The sequence below is a fragment of the Sylvia atricapilla genome, chromosome 3 (genome assembly GCF_009819655.1).
Source record: "Sylvia atricapilla isolate bSylAtr1 chromosome 3, bSylAtr1.pri, whole genome shotgun sequence".
Lineage (NCBI taxonomy): Eukaryota > Metazoa > Chordata > Aves > Passeriformes > Sylviidae > Sylvia > Sylvia atricapilla.
This window is the reverse complement of record NC_089142.1, coordinates 66,757,697-66,782,738: the sequence shown is the minus strand read 5'-3', so window position 1 is coordinate 66,782,738 and position 25,042 is coordinate 66,757,697. Positions and strand designations below refer to the sequence as shown.

Sequence of the window (25,042 nt, the reverse complement as noted above, 5' to 3'; positions counted from 1 at the left end):
TTCTGCTTTTGCAGTGCACTTAATACCAGGATAAGGTACTACAGGCAGATGCCATGGGGCAGGACACCAATTAGCAGCTGCACTGGAATGCTTCCAAAGGCACACACAGTGCCTGACAGAGCCAGGACAGCTCTCAAAGCCTCCCTCCCAGGCATACACCTCACAAGGGCCCCAGAACCACATCAGAGCAAACTTCAACAAATTTCTGCAAGGGCACTGTCCATTACCAGTTTTCCACAAACTTTGCATTACTCCAAAATAAGGAAGGATACCAAACTGACCACATATGGCAGTGGGAATTGTCATTCTATCATCCAAGAATTGCACAAATGCGTTTATTGTGTTTCCAGACTGGCTAGGTAATTAATAAACTTCCTTTGGGAAAAATAGGACTGTAAAGAGTATCAGGGTTGTTTACATCAAGTAAATGAAGCAACAACATGAGCATTAATTCAGAGATTATGCCCAGGACAACTTAGTGATATGTCAAACAAGACAGACACATTTAGATAAGATGATGAATGGATTATTGACTGTAATAAAGAAGTTCAGTCAAGACTTCTTGGGCCATTAAGTGCATCCTGGCAAGCAACCATCATACATATTCTGCACTCAAGGGAGGTTTATTTTAAATGCAATTACTCTAGGGGATTGCTTTCCATAATTACTTTTTATACACCCTTAGTTTGCAAGACTGCTGTTTTTGAAACTGTGAGCTCGGTAAGACTTAGAGAACAGCTCATGCCTGGACCTCCCACCCAGGATTTCATTGAAGAATAAACAGTTAGTCCTACTTTGCACCACTGATATCTGAGAAGAAACTGGGCACCCTCAGGTAAATGAAGACTCAACAACAACGAAGAAAGAGCTTTTACAATGTCTGACATTTGCATTCACAAGTACCACAGCAAAAGCAAGTGTCAAAATACCTTCAGCACAAGGTACTGAAATCAAACCCAAGTGGGTGATATGGAGGGTGCTCAGCATACTTCAAAATTAATAATGTCCAATCACAATTAAGTGCCACCTGCTTTTCCCCAATGCTTCAGGACTCCTAGAACACTTTTGAGCTGGGGTCTTCCACAAGCAGCAACAGATCCTTTTTATCCGCCAGTGCTTTGCAGGTAGGCAAGAACAAGTTGTGCTTTATGGGTAGATGACAGATAAACACAGTCTCCTCCAGAAGCCTACTTCCTATCATACCGGGTAGCACGTGACAGAGAAATCTTCTGCGGCAAAAAAATTACGGACAGTAAGTTTATGCAAAAAGGCCTAAATTTTGTGACTACACCAGTGTTGCTGCTCGGGAAACTTCACTGTCAAATAATGCAAATTCCTTGAAAATGAATGCATTTTCAAAAAGGGTTACTCTTCACTTGCTTCCTGTTTTTGAATCAACTTTTAAGGAAAGGCCTTGGAATTATCAAAAGTTTCCACTTTGGCAGATGGGAAACAGAGCTTAATGTTCCAGCTCAAGTGATGCTTTCTTTTACAGCTAATATTAAACAGAAGACAGAAATGTAAAGCATTCAGGCCATAACCGACATATTTGGAAATCATTGAACTTCCACACTTTGACTTCCTCAATCCCCTCTTTCATGGTGACCAAATTGCTTTTTTTAGCAGCTGTCCCTGACTTCAGATGGGAAAATTACCCCAGTGTTCCCAAAGCGTGGCAGGCTGGGCAAATGGCTTTCTGGACAGCTCTAGCAGCGAGGCCTTGGCACAGGGCTTGGATGTAGCCAGCTAACAGCCCCCTCCTGCTCTCTCCCCTTCACAGGCACTCCAGAGTGCTGCAGCACTGCAGAGAGGTAGACGTGGTCTGTTACCGAGAGGATGAGTTTGCAGGATGCTCAGCCAGAGGCTGTCCGGCACCGGAGGAGTCCATGTCCAGCAATGCCTCCTGGCCCCTGGCTCTCCCACCCGGCCGAGCCTCGGTGTCCTCAGCGTGCTGATGAAACAGCCAGAGCCCCTCCAGCTCCCTGTGTCCCTGTGCACAGCCAAGGCAGGCCTCTCCCTGTGCCCTCAACGGGACAACAAACAGATCTGCAGCACTGCAAATAGGAACAACTTAACTTCCATCTCCTCCGCTCCAAAGTTTTCCGTCCGAAAGCCCATATGGCTCAACTTTTAATTACTTTGGCTAATGCTGCGTGTAGTAACTCTGTGGTGAATGCTTCAGTGTTTCATTTCTGGTTTCCAGGGCAACGTTACATCAGATTGCAGACAGCTGGCTCCGCGGCCCCAAACCATAGCAAATCGGCCAAGGCCGATGCGCAAACCCCGCGCTGGCAGAGCGGCGCAGGGCTCGGCCGGGCTGCCGGAGCCGCCCGCGGGGCCCCGGGCGGGCCCTTCCCGCCCCTTGGAGCAAGTGCATCCCGCATCTGCGATGCTCTCACGGTAAGGAAACCCGCCAGCTCCGAAACCTTGGCTGCACACACGCGCGAAGGGCTGCAGGGAAACGGGGAATTATTAACAGCATCTGGAAATACCGAGACGTGCATGCAGAGGACTGCAGCCACCACGTACCACACGGCTGGAAAACTGCTATGAGAGGCCATCCCCACTGCCCAGCTTTTCGCTGCAAACAAATGTGGTCACTGACAATGAAGATGCCCTCAGGTACAGAAGAAATAAATCCTCTTTGCCACCTCTCGCATCCCTTCACCTCGGAAAACTCCCTACGCCTCCAAAGGCCGTGCTTTGCATCACCTCATAGGCAAGATCAAAGTAAAGAGCTTTACGTTCAGGAACAAATAGGAAATTAGCACATGCTCTCTGACATTCTAGGACCTCTCTACAGTTCTGCTCCGGGCACTTTTTTTCCTTTTTCTCCTGCTTTTCTCACGCAGGCTCTTGCAGGCTCTTTGCTTCTGCTCGCCCGGGAGGCAGGGCACACGCCTTGCTCTGCTGCCCTCTAACATCCAGCCCATTTCACACGCCACAGAAATAACAGTCTTAACCTTCCTCTTTGAATTAGTGCTTCACAGAGAGAGAGGGAGAGTGAGAGAGAGAGAACTAACATTTAATAGCGTTCTTGGAATTAATTGGCAAAATGTAAACCAGAAGTAAGCAGTTGGCTTTCGACAGGACAATGTTCGGAAACACTTCACGGTTACAGCAGCAGCACTTAAAAAACAGGCAAAGCTTGGTAGCCATGTCCCAATAAAAACGTGTAAGAAGCACTAGGACAACATCCAGTTAAAGCTATCATAACTGATTAATTCGCTTCAGCTCCAGAGAAAACCCCAAGCATATATGACTTTTACATGAGCTGTGTGAAGCCAATAAGAGAGATGTTAAAATTTTACAGTTTGCTTTATGCCCAGTAATAGTTCAAGCCCCAAACTGAAATCTCTAGGAAACCTTCTGTCTAAGAAAAAAGAAAATATTTTAACACCTGGTTAAACTTAATCTGCAATTCTTTTTTCACTATCAGACAATTCTTGTTCAGCAAAGTGGGTAAAAAAACCCCACATTCAGATTCACAGACACATCACATCCCCCAGCCCTGGCTAGCTCACTTCAGAACTACATGCTCTATAGTAAATGCAAAGAGACTTTGCTGCTCCCTTTAGGAGATGTGGCTACATGTGTCCTTTCTTCTTTGTAACAGGCTTTCCATCTGCCAAAAATCCCAATCATTCTAACTTTAAAAAGTTTTTTATTAAAGATGCCTGGATAAAGTCAGACACAGGAAAAAAGGACAGAAAAGAACTTAAAAGCCCAAGGAAAGGAAAAGGAAAACTGAGAAAAGCTATGCATGCTGTGCTGCGCCTAAGAATAACCACAAAAGCCTTTTCTCCTTCTCCCTCTCTGAAACAGGAGGCACATCCTCTCCACATCATGCTACACGCTCAGTGACTTACCAGCTTCGGCATTTATAGGCCTAAAGCTCAGTTTCGAGTATTTTCCCCCGAGTCCTCAACCGCTGTCAGCTTGGTAACCCTAAAGTTTAGGAGCAGACACTTCTTAAGTATTGAATTTGCTCTGAATCCCGCACACAAAATGCCTCTTCTCTCGAGTTACATTATCAGACACCAAACTGGCTCCGATTCCAGTGCTGAATATGTAAAGAAGAAAAAAGCGTGATGCTGGACTCAATTAGCTGTTTTCTGCTCACTGATTGATTCCCCTAGTTACTCGCTAGCTGCATAACTTGCAAGAAAGGCATAAGTCATCAGCTCTAAGCAAATCTTCTATTCACCACAAGGAAAAAAGGGAGTGTTGTACATGGCAAACAATCCCTGTTTTCACTGACGAAGGCTTGCTGACCTCTTGCTGGCCTCTAGTTCCTTAATTACTGTCTATGGAATTTCAGTGAAAGAAAAAATACAGAGAATCTCTGCAAAGCCAGGACGAAGAGTGACCCTCAAACACCACCACTAGAGTGGAGGCTGTCTCTATAGGAAATATAACTTAAGCCCTTTACCAAGCTTTTTTTTATTTTCTCTTTTTTAATTCTTTTGACAAAAATCCCTGGAGAATTTCCCCTTATAAAGGGCTAATTTGAAAGAAAAATAAACCTTGCTTAAATGTTTTTTAACTTGGTGAAGTTAGATTTTTTTTTTGATCTTTCCCCTCAGTTTCAGTGCTAGAAAAGAACATAAATAAGAACTGGAAAGAGAAGTGCTGGTCCAGAAGTGGTGGCTTTATGAAGTATTTTAGTGTGACTTTCAACTTCTCTGCCTAGGCTGGGCTCTGATCTCCCTTCCTAAGAAACAGACTCTGAGATGCTCAGGTGAGTTGGCACTCCTTTTACAGGCAACCACGCCTTATCCCAAACCTCACAAAAAAATCCAGAACTTGGACATTTCTTCTCAGAGCACAAGACAAGGACCAAACCTGCTCCTTATCGGGAACACTGCTGTCCAGGGGTGGAAAGCAGTAGCAAAAGCGTGCCACAACAGCTACCTCTTTGAGCTGGGGAAGGTTCCTCTTTATCAGGACCACACTATCAGTGGCCTGTTAACCTGGATTCACTGCATATCAATCACATCATGAAATCATAGCTGGACTAAACATCTATTTCCTTTTATGATTGGCTGATTTTAATGAGCCCCCCAGTCAAATAGCCTTTTCCAATTTCTCCACCTTTGGACTAGTGACTGTACACAGCTTTTCTACTCCCTAGTGGTCACGTAAACTAGATTTACGAGTGTGCTGTAACTGGGTTCTTACCCTTAAATTGCTTTAGCCCCGAAACTCTGATGTAAAGCCCTATGGAAAATTCTAAGCTTCAGATAAAACCAGCTAGTGCTCTCCAGTTTCAACAACATACAAGCCCACATCAAGTGAAACATGACAGCAACTTCCTTGAAATGTATCCCAGATTCCCTTAAAAGTCCATGGCCATGAGTGAAACTGATCTTAGTCTGGGGCTTTGCAACTTGAGTTTTGAAGGTTTTGGGTTTCATTAAGAAAGCTTCACAGACCTCTAATCCTTGCAGAGGCTGTTTATAGAAAACTGCATGAAACTAAGATGTGCTAATCTGCATCATATCCTGAAGTTACAAATAATGGCCTCCAAAATTTTAAAGATAATTAGCATAGGTCCTTTTATTTTTTTTTTTTTTTTTTCTTTTGCCAAGAGCATGAATTACAAGGGCTGTGCATATCTCAAATGTGTAGTGTCAGCCCCCATAGGTAACCATGTCTGGGTTTGGTCTGTGATTACTTATAAGAAAATCAAAGGAGTATCCAATGGCTACTTCGGTGAGAGATATATTACACATTAGCTGGTGACGACAATGCTTGCTGAAATTAGTGGGAAATATTTGTCATAAGTAACGAGAGCATAAAAGTTAAATTCTCCCAGGAGGTCTGTCTTGATACAAGAATAGCTGCTTAGGCAAATTCCTAGCTGTTAACTGTTTCCAGGTTTTAGTTTAATTTTGAGAATCACATTGCTGACACATTTCCTCATGGTGAAGTGCTTCTCTCACTGATTACCATAATTAAGTTTTAATGACACTACAACTGTACTCATGTACCACTTTTCATAGGTATGTGTAGCAGAATGAAGCTCAGTATTACGTTATTTTGTACCTGTTACAATGCATCATTCTTTTCCAATTCTCCCGCAGACTCCTCTATACATGGAAACAAAAGCCTTTAACAGGACTCTCTCAACCAATTCTTATGTTTTGGCAAGGCTAAGAAGATCCAGAGAGAATTCCTATTCTTTGGCATGGGCTGTGCTATTAATGAATGGAGTACTCCACTGGTGTTGGAAATCCACCTCTCAGCTTCTTGGAAAACCAAAGGTGAAAGAGCAATACATGAAACACAGCAAAATTCTTATCAGAGAAATAAAGGAAAAGAATGAGAGCCATTTAGTGAAGGCTGTAATTATTACATTCTTACAGCACTTTCAAACAATCAGGCTGTTAATGTTCCCATCCAAAGCATGAGGAAGAAAACATCAGCATTGGGGAAGGGGCACAAGTGGTAACCAATGACAGGGCAATTAAAATTTTCTGTTGTACCACAAGTAAAGATTATTCAGCCTGTGTCTGCCAAATAGGGCAGTGAAATATGGCTTTTGAGATTCCTAATTCTTCATTTAGGCAAAGCTTTGTTCTAATTTGACTGGCTTGCTCTCAGAAAAGATGAGGGCAGGGAAACCACATTATGGATTATAGCATCTCCTGCTGGCTGATGCATGGAGAACAGGAGAAAGCTGGCACCAACCCCCTCACCCTCTAGGTAATAAGGCAGAAAAATTAGGCAGCTGCCAAAAGGGAAAAATGGTATAAAAAAGTGAACTAGTATGTTAGAATGAATATTAAATTAATCTGCCTTCCCACCTTCCATCCTCCTCAAACACATGGCCAAATATTTTGCAATAAAGTCAATAGGGCTTGTCTGAATGCAGGCAAACAGAAGTGGTTATGAACACGCCTAACTGCAGCAACTGCTTGGGTGTTACTGTAAGCTCTGAGTCATGACAGAACGAAGATTTTTCTCAGAGACTTTACAACAGACTAACTACAGGAAAAACTCCCTCTGGCAGTGAGCAGGAGGTTTACTTGGGCTACATTACTGCCAGCTGCTCAGTACAATCCTACGGTGACAACGTTTTATTCTGAGTAATTTTCAGCAGTTTTTCTTGCAAATTCTGAAGTGTTCTGGAAAATTTCAGAAAAAAAAAGAGGTAAAAAACCTCCTCAGAGTGTTCTACAAAACCAAATACAAACACATCACCGGTCTCTTGCTTTGCTATCATCACTCCCCAGCACTGACCTTACTTGGGGTTGTGTCATGGGAACTGTAATGATTTGCACTTCTCTCATGAAGGTTTTTGTGTTACTGTATCCATGGGAATTCCTGCTCTTATGCATAGATAGAGGAGAAAGATCGTAACAAAATATGCTGCAATTCTTCTGCTACCAGCTTTCACCAAGAGCTGCTGGATACCATCCCTGCGATCAGTGGAAAAGGAGGGCAGCCAATGCTTCCCAGTACAGGTCCCTGTGACAAGCATGCAGCATGGGAATTCATCACAGCCATTTTGAAGCATGTCTTATTATAGGCTCTTTTTCATCATAACTGCTGCTAAGCACTGACAGTATCACAGGAATTTGGGTAGTAATAATAAATACACCATCCAATACAACGAGGCACATTGGTGCCTTTCAGGAAATCTTAACAGAAATTGGGTCACTAGATTCTTTGGAGCAAAGATGAAAGCTCTGCATTCATTCCCAGCCATGCTCAGCAGCAGCTTCCCTCTGTAACTTGAAAGAGCACGCAGGGCCTGGAGGCGGCAACAAGTTCTCCAAGAAGAACTGAAACACAGAAACATCCTCTTCTACTCTTTAGCCTTTCATGGAAAAGAAATCTTACCAAAAATGGTGAGTCCTGGGATAACAGCAAACCAGGGCTAACTTCAAAATATTCACATTGCTTCAAATTAAATACTACTGTTGAAAGGAAAACAAACCTCATCATATCCTAGTCTCCATAGATACTCAATGCTGATTCCCAAGATATGTTGACAGAGATTATTTCTGACAAATTAAACTGACTATACCAAAATAAGAACTTTTTCCTGTTTACACTAACAGTCCTGTATTATGAGCAATAATAATGTTAACCAATGGTTAAAAATTTTAAAAATCCACCACTTCTATGAAAAAAAAATCAATTTTAAAATAGCTGAATTTAGAAAGCATCCACACACTGATATACAGCACAACCCTGAATAATGTGGATTTGTTGTAATTACGCTTAGATTTACTTTTGAGGTAATTTGTGCTACATAAGTTACACTTTCATTATTTCTTTTCTTCCTATTCTTCACACTAATCAAACAACACATTAATGACTATCATGAGTCAGAGATAATTATGTCAGACTTAATCTTTTGTCAGAGTCAGGTTTGTACCATGGGTAACACAATCCTAATTCAACAGCTTCAGCATCTCTGGGACTGAAATGAATACAACTCAAAGTCCATTCTCATCTGTTACTTCGCCTTTGATGCCTGTAGCAGACACAAACCCAATTCTGCACAGCCTTTTCAACTTTTAGCCCTATTTAACTACTTGTTAAAAAAAAAAAAAAAGACATAATAGTAAGTTCAGGAATAACATGATTATCTCAGTCCATCTAGAGCTATTGCTGTGTGGACTCAATGGACTGCCATTTGTTAAGAAATGGATCTACAGAAGGCAGAAAAGAGAGGCAACACAGGTGGGAATTATTCCCAGCATCAGCCTCACAGTAGATGCAGATGTGCACAGCACACTTACAGGTCTGCACCACTGCTGCCACTCTCCTCAGTGAAAGCAAATAGGGTGCCAGTATCCTACTGGTAATGATCCTGGGAGAACAAGTGTTGAGAGGGCAGGAATGTACAACACTGCAGGCTGCCCCACTGCCCATGTCTGGGCCATATTGTTGGAGGGAGATGCTGCTTTTGTTCTCCCCAGTCATAAATATTCTCCTTTCTCCTGAGGCTGCTAAGGCACATCTGGTGGGGGGTTGATGTCCAACCAACTCACTGTAGCACCTTTCAAATGAAGGTCAGCTACACTACCTGGAAGTTTGCTGGGTGGCTGACCATTACCTGCTAATCAAAACCAAAATACAGAAGATGAGACCAACAAACCAGTTTAGTCCAGCGATAATTCCAACTTCATTTAACTTGCATCTACAGGAACTGTCAGTGAAGTTAATTAGTGGTTTGTGTCAGTGTCAGCACATGTATTATACACACTTCTGTCACAAGCTCCCTCTTGCTTCTCTCCATTTCCCAAGTCTGGCATGAAACATGGCAACTGGAACAATTAGTGGTCTTCAGCAGAGGGCACAGGAAAGAAACTGACTGACACACTGAACATACTGACTTCTCATGCTGTTCTCCAAGCTGGGCTGTAGCCATACCAGCAAGGGCTCTGGGGATGAAGCAGCCCTATTTTAGATGAACTGAGCATGTCAGCCCCCAAAAGTTATCAAACGCTCTTCTATCTTTAAGAAGCATAAAAGGCACCTCAGTGTAAAGAAGGAATGTGATACAATTTTGAAGTCCTCTCTTTCCCTGGACTTTCTGACTCCTGAGGACAAATAGGGCCTTATCTACAATCCAGAAAGGGATCCATTTGTAATCTGCACCTGCTTTACATCCCAGTGCTTGGCACAAGGCAATGAAAGCTTGTCTAGTGTTACTGTGAACTGCCTTCATTGCAGCAGAGATGAAACATAAATATTCAGGGAAAAAATTGTAAGAAAATGATGAGGCGTTTTAGAGCTTTGATACATTGTAATAAAAACAGTTTCAACTGCATACCCACATTAGCAAATAAAGAACACATATATATTGCTGAAACAAGGGGACTGCAGTAGTGAGACTGAAAGCTAAAAACTGCTCTAAAGTGGCAAAGAACCAAGTCACCTACTGACTTGGCAAGGCTTTTGTTTGTTTATTTGTTTCTTAACAACAAACAAACAGGACATACAATTAACAGCGCAGCAATGACATGGGGCTGCCTCCCTTGGGATGCTGACCTTTCTACTCCTCACTCCTTTGTGGTTCATCTTTAGGGTTTAGCTTTGTTAAGGGCATGAAACACAAGTTTCCATTTCCTGTTACAGTAATTTAAAAAAAGAGAACCTGGAAAACAGAATCCTCAAATCAATCTTTAAAATGACAATCTTTAAATCAACTCCAGTTATGTTAGTCATAAACACATGATAGCTATAAAAGCATTTTTTAAAAAGCGGCCTTTGCCTAGAGAGGAAAACAATAACTAACAATATATGCACTTTAGATATTATTTGTATGCTGTGGGCAGAGCTAACTTGAAAGGAAAGGATTACTTAAAACCGTAGAACACTCCAGACATTCTGCCTTCATTCTTAGATTCGCTCATTGCATAGATTCTAACTTGTTTTCATTTTGTTTACAAAATGATCACATTGTTTCATTGAAAACTGCCTAGTAACAACTTGGCTGTGAGACTGAAAAATAAAATAAATTTAAAAAGCAAACAGAACCAGAAAAACCATTGCCCAAGGACTCCAAATTCAAACCACAAATGTTTATTTCAGGGACTTCTATTTCCAATTGCTTTCTGAGTATAAGGCAGTGTTTTTTTAATATATGGAAAACCATCTTTGCATCATGGCCTATATAAAATGAGTGAGGAAATTTTAAATTGAGGTTCCAAATAAGCAGAGTCTCATAAATGGCACTGAAACTCAAACCATTTGGGAAAGAAAAGGCCTGAAAACAGAATCGTTTTTGCATGTCTCAAAAGCCCATTTCAGATTAGTTAGAGAGGTCCTTTGGCAAAAAAGTCCGAGTGAACACATATCCTCTCTCTAGATATATCAGATACTTTTCATTGTTTGTTTTTCCCTTTTGTCAATTACAGCCCAAAGTCTTTCACCCTAGTTAACCTCAGTTTCATTCTTGTCCACAAAAAAAAAAGTCAAGCTGAGTTTTGCACTAACATGAAGTTTCATTTCTGCAGATGATTCTCTTTTCCCTTGAAGGCAAGCAGTTTCACAGCTTCTGTTAAAGGCAACCAAGACAAAAATCAGGAGCGAGGGCAAAAGTCTTGAGAATTATCTACAGTGACCAAATAGAGATCTCCCACTGAAGTTAGCAGAAAGTTGGTTCAAATCCTACCAGAAGAGCAGAGAGAGGCAACCAAGCTCTCAGTTCAAAGTGCAAAGATGGCTTAGGAAAACTATTTTAGAGAGAAGGCGCCAAGTCATTCCATTAGGACAGAAATACTAAATCATGTTCAGTCCTCAGGGATACACACGGCTTTCAGTAATTCAACACAAGCATAAACTACTACCAGAAGATTGAAGAGAGAAGTTCAGTATCCTTCTGAGATTTGACCATGGAAAATGAGAGTTTTGAGGGGTTCCTGCTATAGGTACCCTAGACAAAAACCTTTAAAGAAGGGAGAGTTCAAGCTATAAATACTAATGAGGAAAAGATCAAGACATCTTTCAGCTGGCTAAATAATCAGTTCAGTAGCATCAGGATCCTTCCTTCCCTATTCTTTGCACATTTTTGATGTATCAGAACAGAGTATAAGGCAACATCAGTTCCCCTCTGCTCCAATGTAACTAAAGATGGGCATATTTTTTTGAACACAAACAACAAAATCTTTCTCTACCACCAAATATGTTAAACATCTCATAAAATGACATTGCATTCCTTTTTTTCATTTAGGAAAGGAGGAGCTAACTGGCTGCTGCAGTTAGCAGGAAATTCCATTGACAATAAAATAAATAAATCAACCAATGGTCTCCAAAGCCTATGATTCAATTATGTGGTTACAAAGAGCTTGAATTTGACAGTCAAATGTGTTCTTCTCAAAGAATTATCTGTGAACTTCCAATTAGAGAATTGAAGTGGAATAAACTACTCAGTAAAAATGAGGATATCTGGAAGGAAAAATTAATTAATTCAGTATGGCATAGCACAAAGACTGTCTGGTGCCCATAAAAACAACAGAAGTTAAACAGCTCAGAAAAAAAAAAAAAAAAAAAAAAAAAAAAAGGAGGAAAGCTGCCTCGCTGCTTATGGAGCTGACAAAAGCCACAAACTCTGGGCTGTGAGTTTGCAAATGCAGAGACAGAAGTGTTTGAAGGCAGCAGGCAGCTAGGACTTAGCCAGATCCTCATCTAGAATGTATCAACAACGGCTACAAAAGCCTGAGAAACTCTACTGGTGAGTCAACAACTTCCCACTAAATGACCTAAAAGCTCTTTTCTGTGCATTTTGAAACAAGGGGATTTTTGCCTGGACAACTTGTGTTTCAAAAACTCAGTACAAACTGGTGAGTTTAAAAAAAAAAAAAGAAAGAAAAAGAGAAATTATACAATATGACTATTGAAATTTATGACAAAAGATTTTTAAGATTTAAAATGCAAGTTAAAGATGCCCTGCAGACAGAACAGAGCATCATAAAGTCAGTGACACATTTGCTATTAAGGAAATTGCCAGGTAAATCAGGATATTTCAGTACTTCAGTGAAAGATTTTAAATATTAAATGACACTGGGGAGCTCTATCACAATGACAGTTACTTACATTACAATTGGAAGACCCATCAAGTGTCGAGTAAGAGCCATCAGGCCATTCTGTAGCATCTACAGAGCTCGACTGCCTGTGCTGGGCTTCATACTCTTTCAGCTGAAATTTGAAAAGACAGAAAGAACATTCTCCAGTGACAAGAAGAAATCAATCTTCATTAAAATAGCTAATGTAATTTCATTTTTTTTCCCCTACATCATTGTGGAACAGGGAAAATCTGAACTTTTCCACTGCATGCCTCACTTAATCAAAATAAATTGTCCAACAATCAGAAGTTTTAAAAATGAGGTGGAGTTTTTTTTTTTTTTTTTTCTTAGAAGGAAATCATCTGTAAATACTGAAATTTGATGACCTCCTGTCGGTAAAACAAAAATTACACATCCCCATCTCAGAGGCAGAGTTTACAGTGGACAGACTAAATCACAATAACCTGCCAATTTCCTTCATAAAGAAAATGATCCGCAGTAAAGACTAGGAGCCATCCTTTTAATTAAAAAAAAAAATCTCTCCCATTTTTTAATAAAAGGCTTCACACAAAACCAATACTACCAGAATCAAAGTGTTGCAAGGATCAAGAACTATTTTTTTTTAAAAAAGCTCTTGCTAGTAGCTCAGACCACTAGAGGGAAACTCTACCAGTCCATATATGAACTATCAGATTAGGTAAAACCCTTTCATCCCACAAAACTTTAACAGCAGAGAAGAAAATGAATTCCCAATATTCCAACATAATAATTTTAAAATCTTGCATTTTTTTCATTATATGATTTCCAGCAAAGCAATACTTTCTTCAGACAATAACATAAATTTATATTATACTATAACCTACTTTACAATGTCCTATGTCAGTAAAGATATTTATCTGACTGCCAACCTATTGAAATGATGTCTTCTCTAATGGAGCCCATACAGAACATCCTGTGTTCCATCACAGTATTTTACACAAAGGTTGTGTTGAAATTTTTAACCATCTTTTGGCTCCTGAGCAATTAAAACCTCGGCCCTATTGCTGCAAAAATGCAATACATTATATCTCTTTTTCTTGTGGCTTATTAACATTTAGAGTTTGTAAAGAAATGCTTGTGACAGCTCACTTATAAAAAAAAAAATCTGTGTTGTACATCTGACGTAATGTCATATGCAAAAAAATGGCTTGAGCATTATTAAAGTTAAACACCACCTTTTTGGCTAAGAAATAAGCAGAAGAAATTAGCTTAAAGGAAAATAGTAAGAAATGTATGTGTTCTGAATTGAGTAAGGCAAGCTCAGCAAAACCTGAAGCATTTCTATTAGTACTTAAACAAACCTATGAACATAGTAAATAAGAGCTAGTATGAGTCAGGAAGATTCTTCTCCCTCACTTTAGACAGCTGCAATGAAAAAGTCTACACTTAATCTTTTCTCTGATTAGTACCTTTTATTGTTAATGGAGAGAAGCAACGCTTTTAGGACACTATAATTTACCACGTACTGAATATCTGTTTCTGGTGGAGCTAAATCTCACTTTTCTCAATAAACAAAGGAATTGCTACCTAATTTATGCTACCTACTGCAATGGGGCAAACAGGCAGGCTTTCTCCACCTTCTCCTATGTTTTGTGAATGAAGTAAAACTCCAGATTGATACATCCTACATTCTAAAATATGTTTGTCAAGGAGATTGAAATATGCACATATCATACCCTAGCAAGTGCTTCCTCAATGGTGATCATCTTCTCTTTCACCATCATCATCAGCTGTATCCGCTCCTCATCACTCATTGTGATCTCGCTGGCCACGTAACCGACATCTTCTCCTGCATGAAAAACAACAAATATTTTAAGCATGTGTAAGAATTCATGCACAGGGCAGGTACATTGAAACTGGATTTTACCCAGTGCTCTGAAATCTGGTTGCCACGTCGATCTGGCTGGCCAGAAACAGACCCTCCCCAAGGCAGGCTCATGGGATGATTTGAAAGAACTGAATGATTTTGAAGTAACTGAGCAATAAAAGGAAGCAATTTAAAACTGAAAAGCTAAGTCTACTTTGACACTGCAAGCAAGCAAGCACGAAAAGGAGAAATAAAAACTGACCATGTTTATCAACCCTGAAAGACAAGAATTAAAAGAGGAAGTGCTAATGCTGGAAAAGTCCAGCACTCAGCCCTGAGGAATACTGGAATCAGCTGCCAGAACCTGCCTGTTCAGGAATGGTGTGCTGGGCCCTTGCAGCTCTCTGCTGTGGCCTGACCACTGCTTGTGATATATCCAGACTAACTTATCACCCACTAGTGCCAGACGGATTGCACCCAATACCTCTCCTGCTGGTATGTGCTTGGCATGTCAGCACAGACAATTAGAACTTCCCCCGAGAACCAGCAAGGACCCACACTTAAATGAAAGTGTGTCCCTTTTGGACCTACTAAATGGGCTTTCATCATCTTTCACAATCTACCTCAACACAGACAGACACAGGGAAGCATCTGTTTGCAACATAAGAAGCTAACAGATACACATGGGGAAACAGAATTTTTCTGTATGAAGAGAAATTCTTAATGCAATCCACAGCTGCATCTTTTTTGCAGAACTAGAGAAAGACACCTGACAGTTTAAGTAGAATTAATCCTACATTTGCACTGGTCACCAGAGACACTTTTACTGCTCCTTCTTGTAGTGTCTTCTAAAATGAGAGGCTGGATTCAAGCCTAAAGCTAACAGGTCAAAGTAACAAAATACCAAAGAAAGGAGAAATATCCTTCTAATTTAAACGGAACAGTATTTCTCTTACCAAGTCAGGACTCAGGGGGAAAAAAACCCATCTTATTTAGTTACATATATTACTTATATATTAATTGCATCACTTTGCATGTGTGCCATCACTGACAGTCAGGATCACAGGCATCCCAGCCTCCTGTCTGCAGTCTCAAGAGTTTGACTTGTCATTCTGAGCACTGTCATGATGAACCAAACCTGTGACACTTCCAAAGCCACAGACCCCAGCTGCCACACGATTACAAATGCAATTTATCCCTTTGTGATGCTGGCTCCTTACATTTTATATGGATAAGATGTGCATCCTTGAAAAAGCTTTACCTTTTGAAGTCTGCCTCATTAGTCCTTTCTGGTTCTTTCGGAAATTCTGCCAAAAAAACTTATTTTTCTTTTTCCAGTCTGCTTTCCCTAAAAGGAAAGTGGAGTGGGAGTGGGAGGATGAGGGAAAGGGAAGAAGAATTTTGAAAAGAAACATTAGTTAGTGAATTCTAGAGAAGCTTTCAAGCATTACATTGTATTTTTAAATCAGAAACAAGAATAAAAAACCCTCAAAATTTTCTGATTTTCTTGGTTTATTCTGTACGAGAACCATGTTAATGTAGCTATTTCAGGATAATACATACTCTTTTATAATTGCCAGTGCCTATAGAGGACTGAGATAAGGCAGTAACTTAGATATTTTGAATTATGAACAGAAAATATTTTACATTAAATTTGATGTCTGTTGAGTTGTTAATGTCAAATCTGGAAGTGTTTTTGAGGTATTTTGTTGGTTTATTCTCTTTAAGTGAATCACAATTATGCAGCCTAAGCCACAACTCAGATAAGTGATTTTCTAGTATATCTGTGCATATTTATCAAGAAATGAAATAATTGACATATTTTAATAATAATAATAATGAAAATTAACATAACACACACATGCACCCACACACTCTGTTATTTGGCATGAGATCATCAGCCACACCTGACTTTCGCTCTCTATATGCCTGCACTGTACAAGGCTGGGTCTCCATGTCCACAAGTACCAGATCTCCATATGGATTGATGACCTCAAAGTAAATAATTTGCTCTAGAAAAAAAAATGGGATCTAGCTCAAGGTAGGGCATATATATCTGTGTTCTGTTGAATTAGCTAGGGCATGCACTATAAAGTTTATGCCACCTACAAATGAACATACTGTGCCTGATCTGGCAGAAATGCTACTGACAAAGAGCTATTAGTATTTAAGATCTTTGCCCTGGATGATGTAGAGCTGAGCTTCCTGACTCTCTGAAATACTGCTTAAGTTTAGACTGTGTGGACATGTCCCTAGAATACCATTAAAAGGAAACAAATAAGAAAAACCTCCCAGCTTTATTTTTCTTTTCCAATAAGCAACAAAAATTTCAGAAACAAAGAAAGAGACTCTGGCATGACATGAACAAAAATAAGAAAGGACCCCTGTTTTTTACTGTTGGTGGTGATTTTTGGAATACATAAGGACAGGCTAGCAGTTATCTAACATGCAAACATTTTCAATTCAATGTAACAAGTCAAAAGATGCATATTTATCACATGACAATGCTGGCTGGGCAGTTTTAGTGATCACTGAGGCACTCAGCATCAAACTGAAAGCTGCTGAGACTAGCCCTTCACACACACAACTGCTGCTGACTTCTGCCAGCTCTTCACATCCCAGCACAAGCAAAACTCAAAAGCTGTTTAAGAATTCCATAGGAGTATCAAATAAAACGAAATATACTGACCTACAGAGCCTTCTTCTGAACTTGATTTATGAATGGAGAGCCTAGGACAAAAAAGAGAAATGGACTTATTGATGCAGGCTTCTCACATTTCAGGGGAGCTGTCTGGTTACAGTAAATTATAGTTTCCAAACAATATATCATGAGCTGTTTTCTCTTCCCTTTTCTCCCCAACACAGTAAGTTGGAAACGAAAACTGAACCTACTATTCTGACCACAATAACTGAGTTTCCTTCTGAAATGTGCCTTTTGTGACCAGCATGGAAAAATATATAGTGACAGAAATCAATGGTTAAGGCAAAGAAGCCCATGGATTCCTCAGAAAACAATTATTCACATAGTTTCCCCACTTGCATTTGCAAAACAGTAATTTTGCTGCCTTAGAAACCGGGGAACTGGGACGCTGCACTTGTTTAGCTGTATATCAATTTTCAGTCTATTTGGTTTTCGTCTGACAGTCTTTGTAAGTATGTGCTCATTACACCTCCATGAGGAAGACAATAGCAGAGATTTAAAGACAAGACGGAGAAAGTTTGTCCAGACCCTATGGAGTGCAACCATAACTGACTGGAGACTACAGCTTCCTTCTCCCAAATCCCTACTTTCTCACCACTGTATGCTCCCTTCCTCAAAAGCTAGCTGGAGAGATTTAGTCAAGTCCAGAATATAGGCTTTACAAACAACCCACGAAAATAGCAAATGTATCTTTTGTTCTTGGCCTTCATGTTCACTGGACCAGTTTTCCAGAATGGATTCCAACCCAGTGCCGACAGTTCATTGTGGGATCTCTGATGAGACAACATCATCCTGCTTCACTGCCTTTATTTTCTGTCTGTATAAATGGAGCTAACAGAAATTACCAAGGCTTCTTTGAAGCCTTCCTGTGGGAATTGCCGTTGAACCACACTGCAGCGAGGCAGTGAAATGACTTCTGCTGGCATCAAGGGCTTTGCTGGAGGCTCCATGTGCAAAACATCACTGCAGCGTCTTCACTGCGGGCTCGGCCCCATGACACACTGATGTCCCATTGTGTGGTGGCTGTCCTTCAGCCACACGGGATGGAAACACACACATCACAGCCTAACAAGGAGACTTCAAGCCAAATAATTTTCTGAATGATATAATAACACACACACACGACACGCTCTTTTGGCTGTCCATGCACCCGGTCTGCACGGGCTCCTTCAGCTCTCCCAGACCCCCAGCAGAGGGCAATAAAGAGTTTCTGATCAACTCACTAAACCACTCGAAGGGAAATTACAGTTCAAGCCAGGTCGGTGTTTAGAAGACACAAGCCATTACTGGCCAACATCTTATAAGCAGGAAACACATGTTCATCAATTTGCAAAGATATCATTAAAGGGGAAATGAGACAGTATGAAGTTTCAGTGTGATTCAGTAATTCATGTAGACAAAGAGGGTCTGGCATAGTGAAGCTCTAAAATAGAACCTCTTTAAAAACTCAGATTGATGAGAAAATTTAATCCAGCACAAACTGCAAACTAATTGAGGCAAACTAACTTCAGATCTTTAGTGCACCAGGAGGAGGAAGATATTTAGTGTTTTCCATGCTGATGTTTACTCTTGAAGGGGAAAAGTCAATAATATGCCACCAGATGCTTAATTTTTAAGAAGCCTGGTGGAAGGTGAAAAATACAGACCCCATACTTTCTGGGTAAAAATTTCCAGAAAAAGCCCAACAACAGGGCCAGGAATTAACCCAGACACTTTAAAGTAAAGTTGTCAGGAAGTATTTTTTTAAATAAAAGTAAATCAAATCAAAAAGTAGGTGAAATTGTATATGGAATTTTTCCTTTTAACGAAATCCAAGCTCTGTCGGAACTGACAGAATTAATCTGCTACATGTTTTGCAGATCAACATGGACTCCACTCATCAAGCAGTTATTCCATTCATTTTAAATTAATTTAGTATCCATGAAATGTACCAAACCACCATCCTTAGAAAATGAAATCTGTTAATGATGAGAACTCTGCCTCACTAGTGAAATCACCCTTCAAGTGGAGAGGCAGCAGTCTCTTGTATTCTGTGGCCTCCAAATCCATTTTAATCCTTTTCTTCTCTTGCACAGTTGCCAAAAACGATGGAAGTAAGCAGCAGGTGTAGTGGCAACATTTGTGATGTGGACATCTGTTCAGTATGAGTTAGCCTGAGGCCACCAACTCATCGTAAACTGGCCTCCAAAGAAGGGGAAGGACAGTAGGAGCCAACATCTGACACGCCTGAACCAGAGGGGGTGAGGAGAAAAGCAGGATCCACAGCAGGCAGACCACCTTCTCATTTATAACTGATTAAAGAACTATGCAGAGTTTCATCAGCGGATGCAAATTCCAATTATCATTTCATGCATTCTTTAAAGAGGAAATCTTCCATGCCTGGGGTGACCTTGAAAATGCTAACAGCTGCTCTGAAGAGATGGAAATGCCAACAAAACTTACCACACAGTGCCTGATAAGGCACTTGCGTTTTAGTTCCACCCCACAATTCTGATGCTTAAAAATCCTCAGTGAAATCAATCAAGCATTTTACTTCCTAGATGTCTGGTGAAAAATTCCAGATTACGTTAGTGTCGCTGTATGTTTGATTTGCAAATTACACTTCCTTACTCTGTTAAATCTGCAGCGCTTCTGTGAACGTGCACTGAAAGTGATTTGTGTTCTTCCATTCATAGACTGATAACTTGTACTGAAAGTTAATGATGCAGTGACACTTGGCAGAAGTTTCAGCAGTGTGTGTCTGAAAGGGAGCCAAATGCCATTACTCCACCATGGAGGCCTTCATTTTTGTTGTGGTCTGATGTACAACTTCATTAGCAAGCTTTCACATGAAATGTACTCTGTCACCACATAAAGCAGAAGAAATGTATGGGTATATGTTCACACAATGAGGAACAAAACAAGATCTACAGCCAGAGGGAAGGAGTATTTTCTTATCAACCCATAATCTCTGGAAGCGGGCAGGAGATGGGGTCAAAACTTTAATTCATTACTCTCACAAATCCAAACCCATCTCTAGGCCAGTACTGTGTGCCTCTTTGAGCCAAAGTGCTGAAATAAACAAATGAGAAAAAACCTCAAAAATCCCCAAACAGAAAACACAATATATAATCTAAAAATGGAACTACTTTTTGGAGTACCCAAATATTACTGCCTTAGAGAGTTGATGGGTTTGAGCAGAATTTAGTAAACTACCCCAGGCCAGTCAGTAGTCAGTGACACAAAATTTAGTAGCAACAGCTGGAGCAAAGAACCTGGACCAGGTACTCATTGATTAGAAAGACTGGCTTAAGAGAAATGAGTTTATATTCAACATTACAGTGTTCAAGTACACAAACAAGACAGACATAAAAGTCAGTCTTTCAAAATGCTGGAGGTCTGAAAATGACAGAGTACCTGGGGATACCAGGTGGAAAAGGACGACTGAGAAAAAAACCTACATATTAATCCTAAAAGACATAAGGATGGAAAATTCCAATGGCAGTATGAAGAACAGGAAGAACAAATATATATGGGAATCGCTGTAGAACCATCATTATTCATGTTCAAGAAAGACAAATTCAAACTAGATGTGGCATAGAGAAAGCTATTAGAAGGGAACTGAACAGCTAATCTTACAAGAGAAAACTAGAGAAGTTTTGCCTGTCAAATTGGAAAGCTATGAGATTAACTTACTGCCTATTAATAAATCAGACACAGGAACAAACAGACACATGCTGGAAAAAAATTAGAAAAGAGAAGATAACATTTCCTAACTATTTGGACAAACTTCCAACAGTAGGTAGAGAAACGGAGAACAACTTTAAAAACCTTAATTAACTGTTTTTACAGGAGGCTGCCTGAAAGATAAGAGACCAGACCAGACATCTTAAACAGACCAGACCAGACAGTGTCTTAAGGATTGCCTCTGGAGGGCACTTTTGGTTCTCGTTTTGCAGCCTGGGGGCTGTGTAAGAGCAATGTCAAAGCCTGACATATAAAATGGTCTCTGAACCTATCTTTCCATAAAACTGCTGCAGTGGGGATAACATTGTCACACCAAAGCAATAGCTTTGAAATCCGAAGGTGGTCTCCAAAATTTGGTGCGCAAGGAAGACCCAGTGCACACATTTGGGTCACAAGCCAACTAAGCCTGTCTGATTATTAAGACTGGCTTTAACTAGGCTACAGCCTTCCTGTTAACTCTGGACATACTCTCATCTCAGACAGAAAAACACTGGGGCTAATCTTGCATAGAGAGTGGTTGATATTACAAGAGACACAGTCATATGTGGCCCAAGAATGTGCTGGTACTCCACAGAACTGGGAAAAGAAACAAATGACACCATGCGCTGCTTTCATGAATGCGCCTGTTGATTTTTGAAAGCTCATCGTTCTCAAAACAGAACAAATCTGGGAACTGAGAACGACGGGCATTTATATTTTAAAAGCAGATGTACTTTAACAAATGGCTGCATCTCATTTACGGACCATAAAATCCACAGGTGCATAGCACCATATGATGATGAAACCACTACCGTTATCATCTTCAATAAACCGAGAGCACCCCTCTCATTCCTCACCAATGATTATTTATAGTTCGCTGCAGAAAATGGTTTAGATGGCAGTTTTAGTACACGAATATTATGCATATTTGGAGCGGTGAATAAGCCCATGCAAAAGGCCATGCTGGCTCTGCTGCAAAGCCATTTGGTTATCCGTGTGCATTAGAAATGGCCCACTTACATAATTAGTATGAAAAACTGACAGACTTTTAACTGCTTCTGACTGAATACAAGGTAATTTATCTAACTGGAGCTGGCACAGGCAAGAAAATGGGCCTTTAGTATTTTTATCAAATTTGCATGAACCTGAAGAGAAAGGAGGCCCGCAAGGTTCTGACCTTGCTGGCACCAGTGTGAGAAAGGGATGGAAAGCAAAGAGGTTTCATTCAATTATCTTCTCATTAGGTTTCCATAGCAATGGCTCTTTAAGCAGGTCAAAACTTTCTCAGTGGAAACAAACACTGAGCTGCTTGTGGGCCATGCGTGTGTACGTATGTGTACTCTGTAGCATCACCAGCATGGAAGCCACCACACTGGTCCCACGGGCTCATCCGCGGACTGGCAGCAGGCAGATGGGGGTACGTCATGTATTTAATAACAGAATGCTTGGTCCCAGCCAAGGGGGCAGATAATTGCTAGCTAAAATCTCATTGAGAGCAAAGAGCAGAGCGCAACGCTGCAGGCAATGCTTCCCTGCTCTCTGTGTATTGCTCACTACGTGCCATCACAACTCGCTGTGACAAGTCAGACTTTCTCGTGAAATGTGCCCTTCATATTTCCTTGTGCAAAATTACCAGGCTTGAAATCTTCCTCCAGCTGCTCAAAGGCACACTGGTTTCTCTCCTCACGTGTCCCAGGCAGCGTTTGGCTGGCCTCACACTCCCATTGTGTGGGTTATTGTGGGAGTTTCCTGCCCTACTTCTCTTGAGGAGGCTGTTAAAAGGCAGCATGAATAATTTGCCTTTGACTAAATCAGGCCTCAAACAAGCGAAAACAGGGCCATACACATTCACTGGGTTTTTTTCAATCCCTGCAAGGACAGGGTATTAAAAAAATGTATCTTGAGTTCAAACATCTCAAGTAAAAAAAGCCCTTATTTTTTTTCCTTCCAATATTCTTTTCCATTTTTAAACTATGCAAAAGAAAGAATTTATTCTCTTAGCAATTAAGTGCAGCCTTTAGCTACCTCACTTTGGGGGATTTGTTTGTTTTTTGCTTTGTTCTTCTCACTTTCTGCCCTCTCTCTGCCTTACATCCTCTTTCAGACCGCCACCCCTCTTTTTTTGCAGATGAGCTTACCTGTCAGAATTAATTTGGGAACTCTGAGAAGTTTCCAGAATCTAAGCTGATAGAATTTAAAGCCTCCCCATCTATAACCTGGAGGGATGATTTAATAACCTCCTGCATTCAAATCTTGACCTGCAGTTTGGATTCTGCAGGGAAAGACGACTAGGGAATCAAGTGTTAAAAACTACTGGCAAAGGCCAATGGATTAGTGCACCGAAGGGGGCAGAATTGAGGCTTGGATGAACCTTTCTGCAGCTTTCTCTGAAAATCATTGCGGAAAACGGGAACGCTGAAATGCAGGCTCTCTCCCAGCCTCAGGTAGATACCGAGTTCCAGTTTATACCATGGGACACTGGAATGGCTGTACTATGGCACATTCATCGCAAAAAAATCTTAAAACCAAGTTCAGTCAATCGTCTCTCCTACAGTGACAACAGATACAATGCAGATAGCAGCCACTTGTGCTGTGGCCTCGCTGCCTGCCTGCTAACAACCTCAGAGAAAGCCATAAGGCCCGAGGAGCCTCCAGCTCCTGCTGTGACATTCCCAACAAGCCATCAGAGATCTGGCCAAACTGTATGAATGGAAGGCGCGCGTGGCTCGGTACATCCTGCACACACACGGGCTGACAGACATTCGCCCGCAGGAGCAGCTGAAGCTGGGAGTCCAGGATGCAGCTGCCAGAGGCACAGCAGCTCCCCCATGCCAGGGAAATGCAAAGCCCCTGAGCAATGTTGCTCTGTGTCACCTGCACCCCACACATGCCTGCTTTTCTCCTTCTGCCTGACACATATGTTTCTGGCCAGTTCCCTGCTCTGGCAGAGTCTCAGATTTAGGTCTTGAGTATCACAGGGTCAAGAACAGTTAAACTGTACTGACCCACAGCGTGAGGAGTACAGCAGGATGAATTGTGGCACTTGATATGAAGTGTGAGCATTTACTGGTCAGGAGTGCACTTGAGTGGTACAGTTCAAGAAAGTGCAGGTGATTCACATAGAAGGTGACAATTCATAACACCCACTGCCACACAAAGGTGGTGGGAATGACTGAAACATCAGATACATGAGACAGCTGTTACCTCCTGTGTTGTTTTCATCCTTTCTTTCTCTAGCAACTGTTAAGAAAAATATTAGTATATAGGAATGTCTGCACCTCATCCTATTTGTATGTAGTGCTCCTGAGTCGCTCACCCACTTCCTTTTCTTTCCCAGAGATCTCAGATGCACCAGATCTGAAACACAGCCCAAAGGCTGATGGAGCAAACAGTGACAGCAAACAGATCTATTTCCAAAGAGGGAAAACACACAACTTCCTTTCTGCAACATCCCCCCAGTTCTTCTAAAAACAGGATGAGAGTCAGGATGCAGAAGCTTGAGTTCAGGGGACTGGGTTTAACCTGGATTTCCTGGCAAACATGCAGAGCTCATCAGTCTGTCATGTAGACCTGAATGCTCAAAAATGGGAACAGGCTAAAAGTTGGGTTACATTGTTTAAGTGCTCTGTTTACAATTATGAGAAAACCCTGCTCAGTCCCCTATCTGAGTAAACATCCTTGGGGCGTTGCCATCTCTTCGAAATAATAGGAATTGTATATACAATACATGAGCAGATGAACATGGTATGGGGTCAGAGAAGTAACAGTAATTGCTAAAGAATATATTTACTGCATGCTTTCTACACTAATAATTCTTCTAGCATAAGTCAATGTGTCTGTATAGAAGCACTTGTGATTCTGGGGAGATTTTTGTTTAAAATGAATAATATCACTGTTAAAGGTGCTGTTGCCACTTTACTGAAGGCGCACTGAGAAACAGCAAACTTACACTAGCACCACAACTGTCAACAAGACTGCAGTTTAAAAGACGGAAATCTTGGAAAGGGCAGAGGGAAGTGAAATTTACGATCCAGCGAAGAAAGCTAAAAACACCTCATTCCATGCCCTGCATTAGTTGCTGAATATGACATAACTTAGAAACCGGACAAACTGTTTCAGTTTACAAAAGGAACTCCAGTAGGGCCAAAAACCCAGAGCAGTTGTGAAGCAAAGCTTGAACAAACATGACTTTGTTTTCTGTTGTTTACGGACAGCTTTTCAGGCCACATCAGTACCCTTGCTGTTATTCATGTAAATCTCAGA

General features: G+C 40.9%; 1 protein-coding gene across 3 annotated transcripts in view; it reads right to left on the bottom strand.

Moving 5' to 3' along the window:
- Nucleotides 1–25,042, bottom strand: part of LOC136359214 (SAM and SH3 domain-containing protein 1-like) — a 537,013-nt gene that overhangs the window by 33,210 nt on the left and 478,761 nt on the right. For 2 of the 3 annotated variants that reach the window (XM_066315647.1, XM_066315649.1), the window contains exons 5-8: nucleotides 17,063–17,103; nucleotides 15,635–15,721; nucleotides 14,243–14,355; nucleotides 12,559–12,660 (exon numbers count right to left, since the gene is read on the bottom strand). In XM_066315647.1, coding sequence (XP_066171744.1) covers nucleotides 12,559–12,660; nucleotides 14,243–14,355; nucleotides 15,635–15,721; nucleotides 17,063–17,103 — 343 coding nt within the window. The remainder of the gene's footprint in view (nucleotides 1–12,558; nucleotides 12,661–14,242; nucleotides 14,356–15,634; nucleotides 15,722–17,062; nucleotides 17,104–25,042) is intronic. The other variant, XM_066315648.1, reaches the window with a different exon arrangement.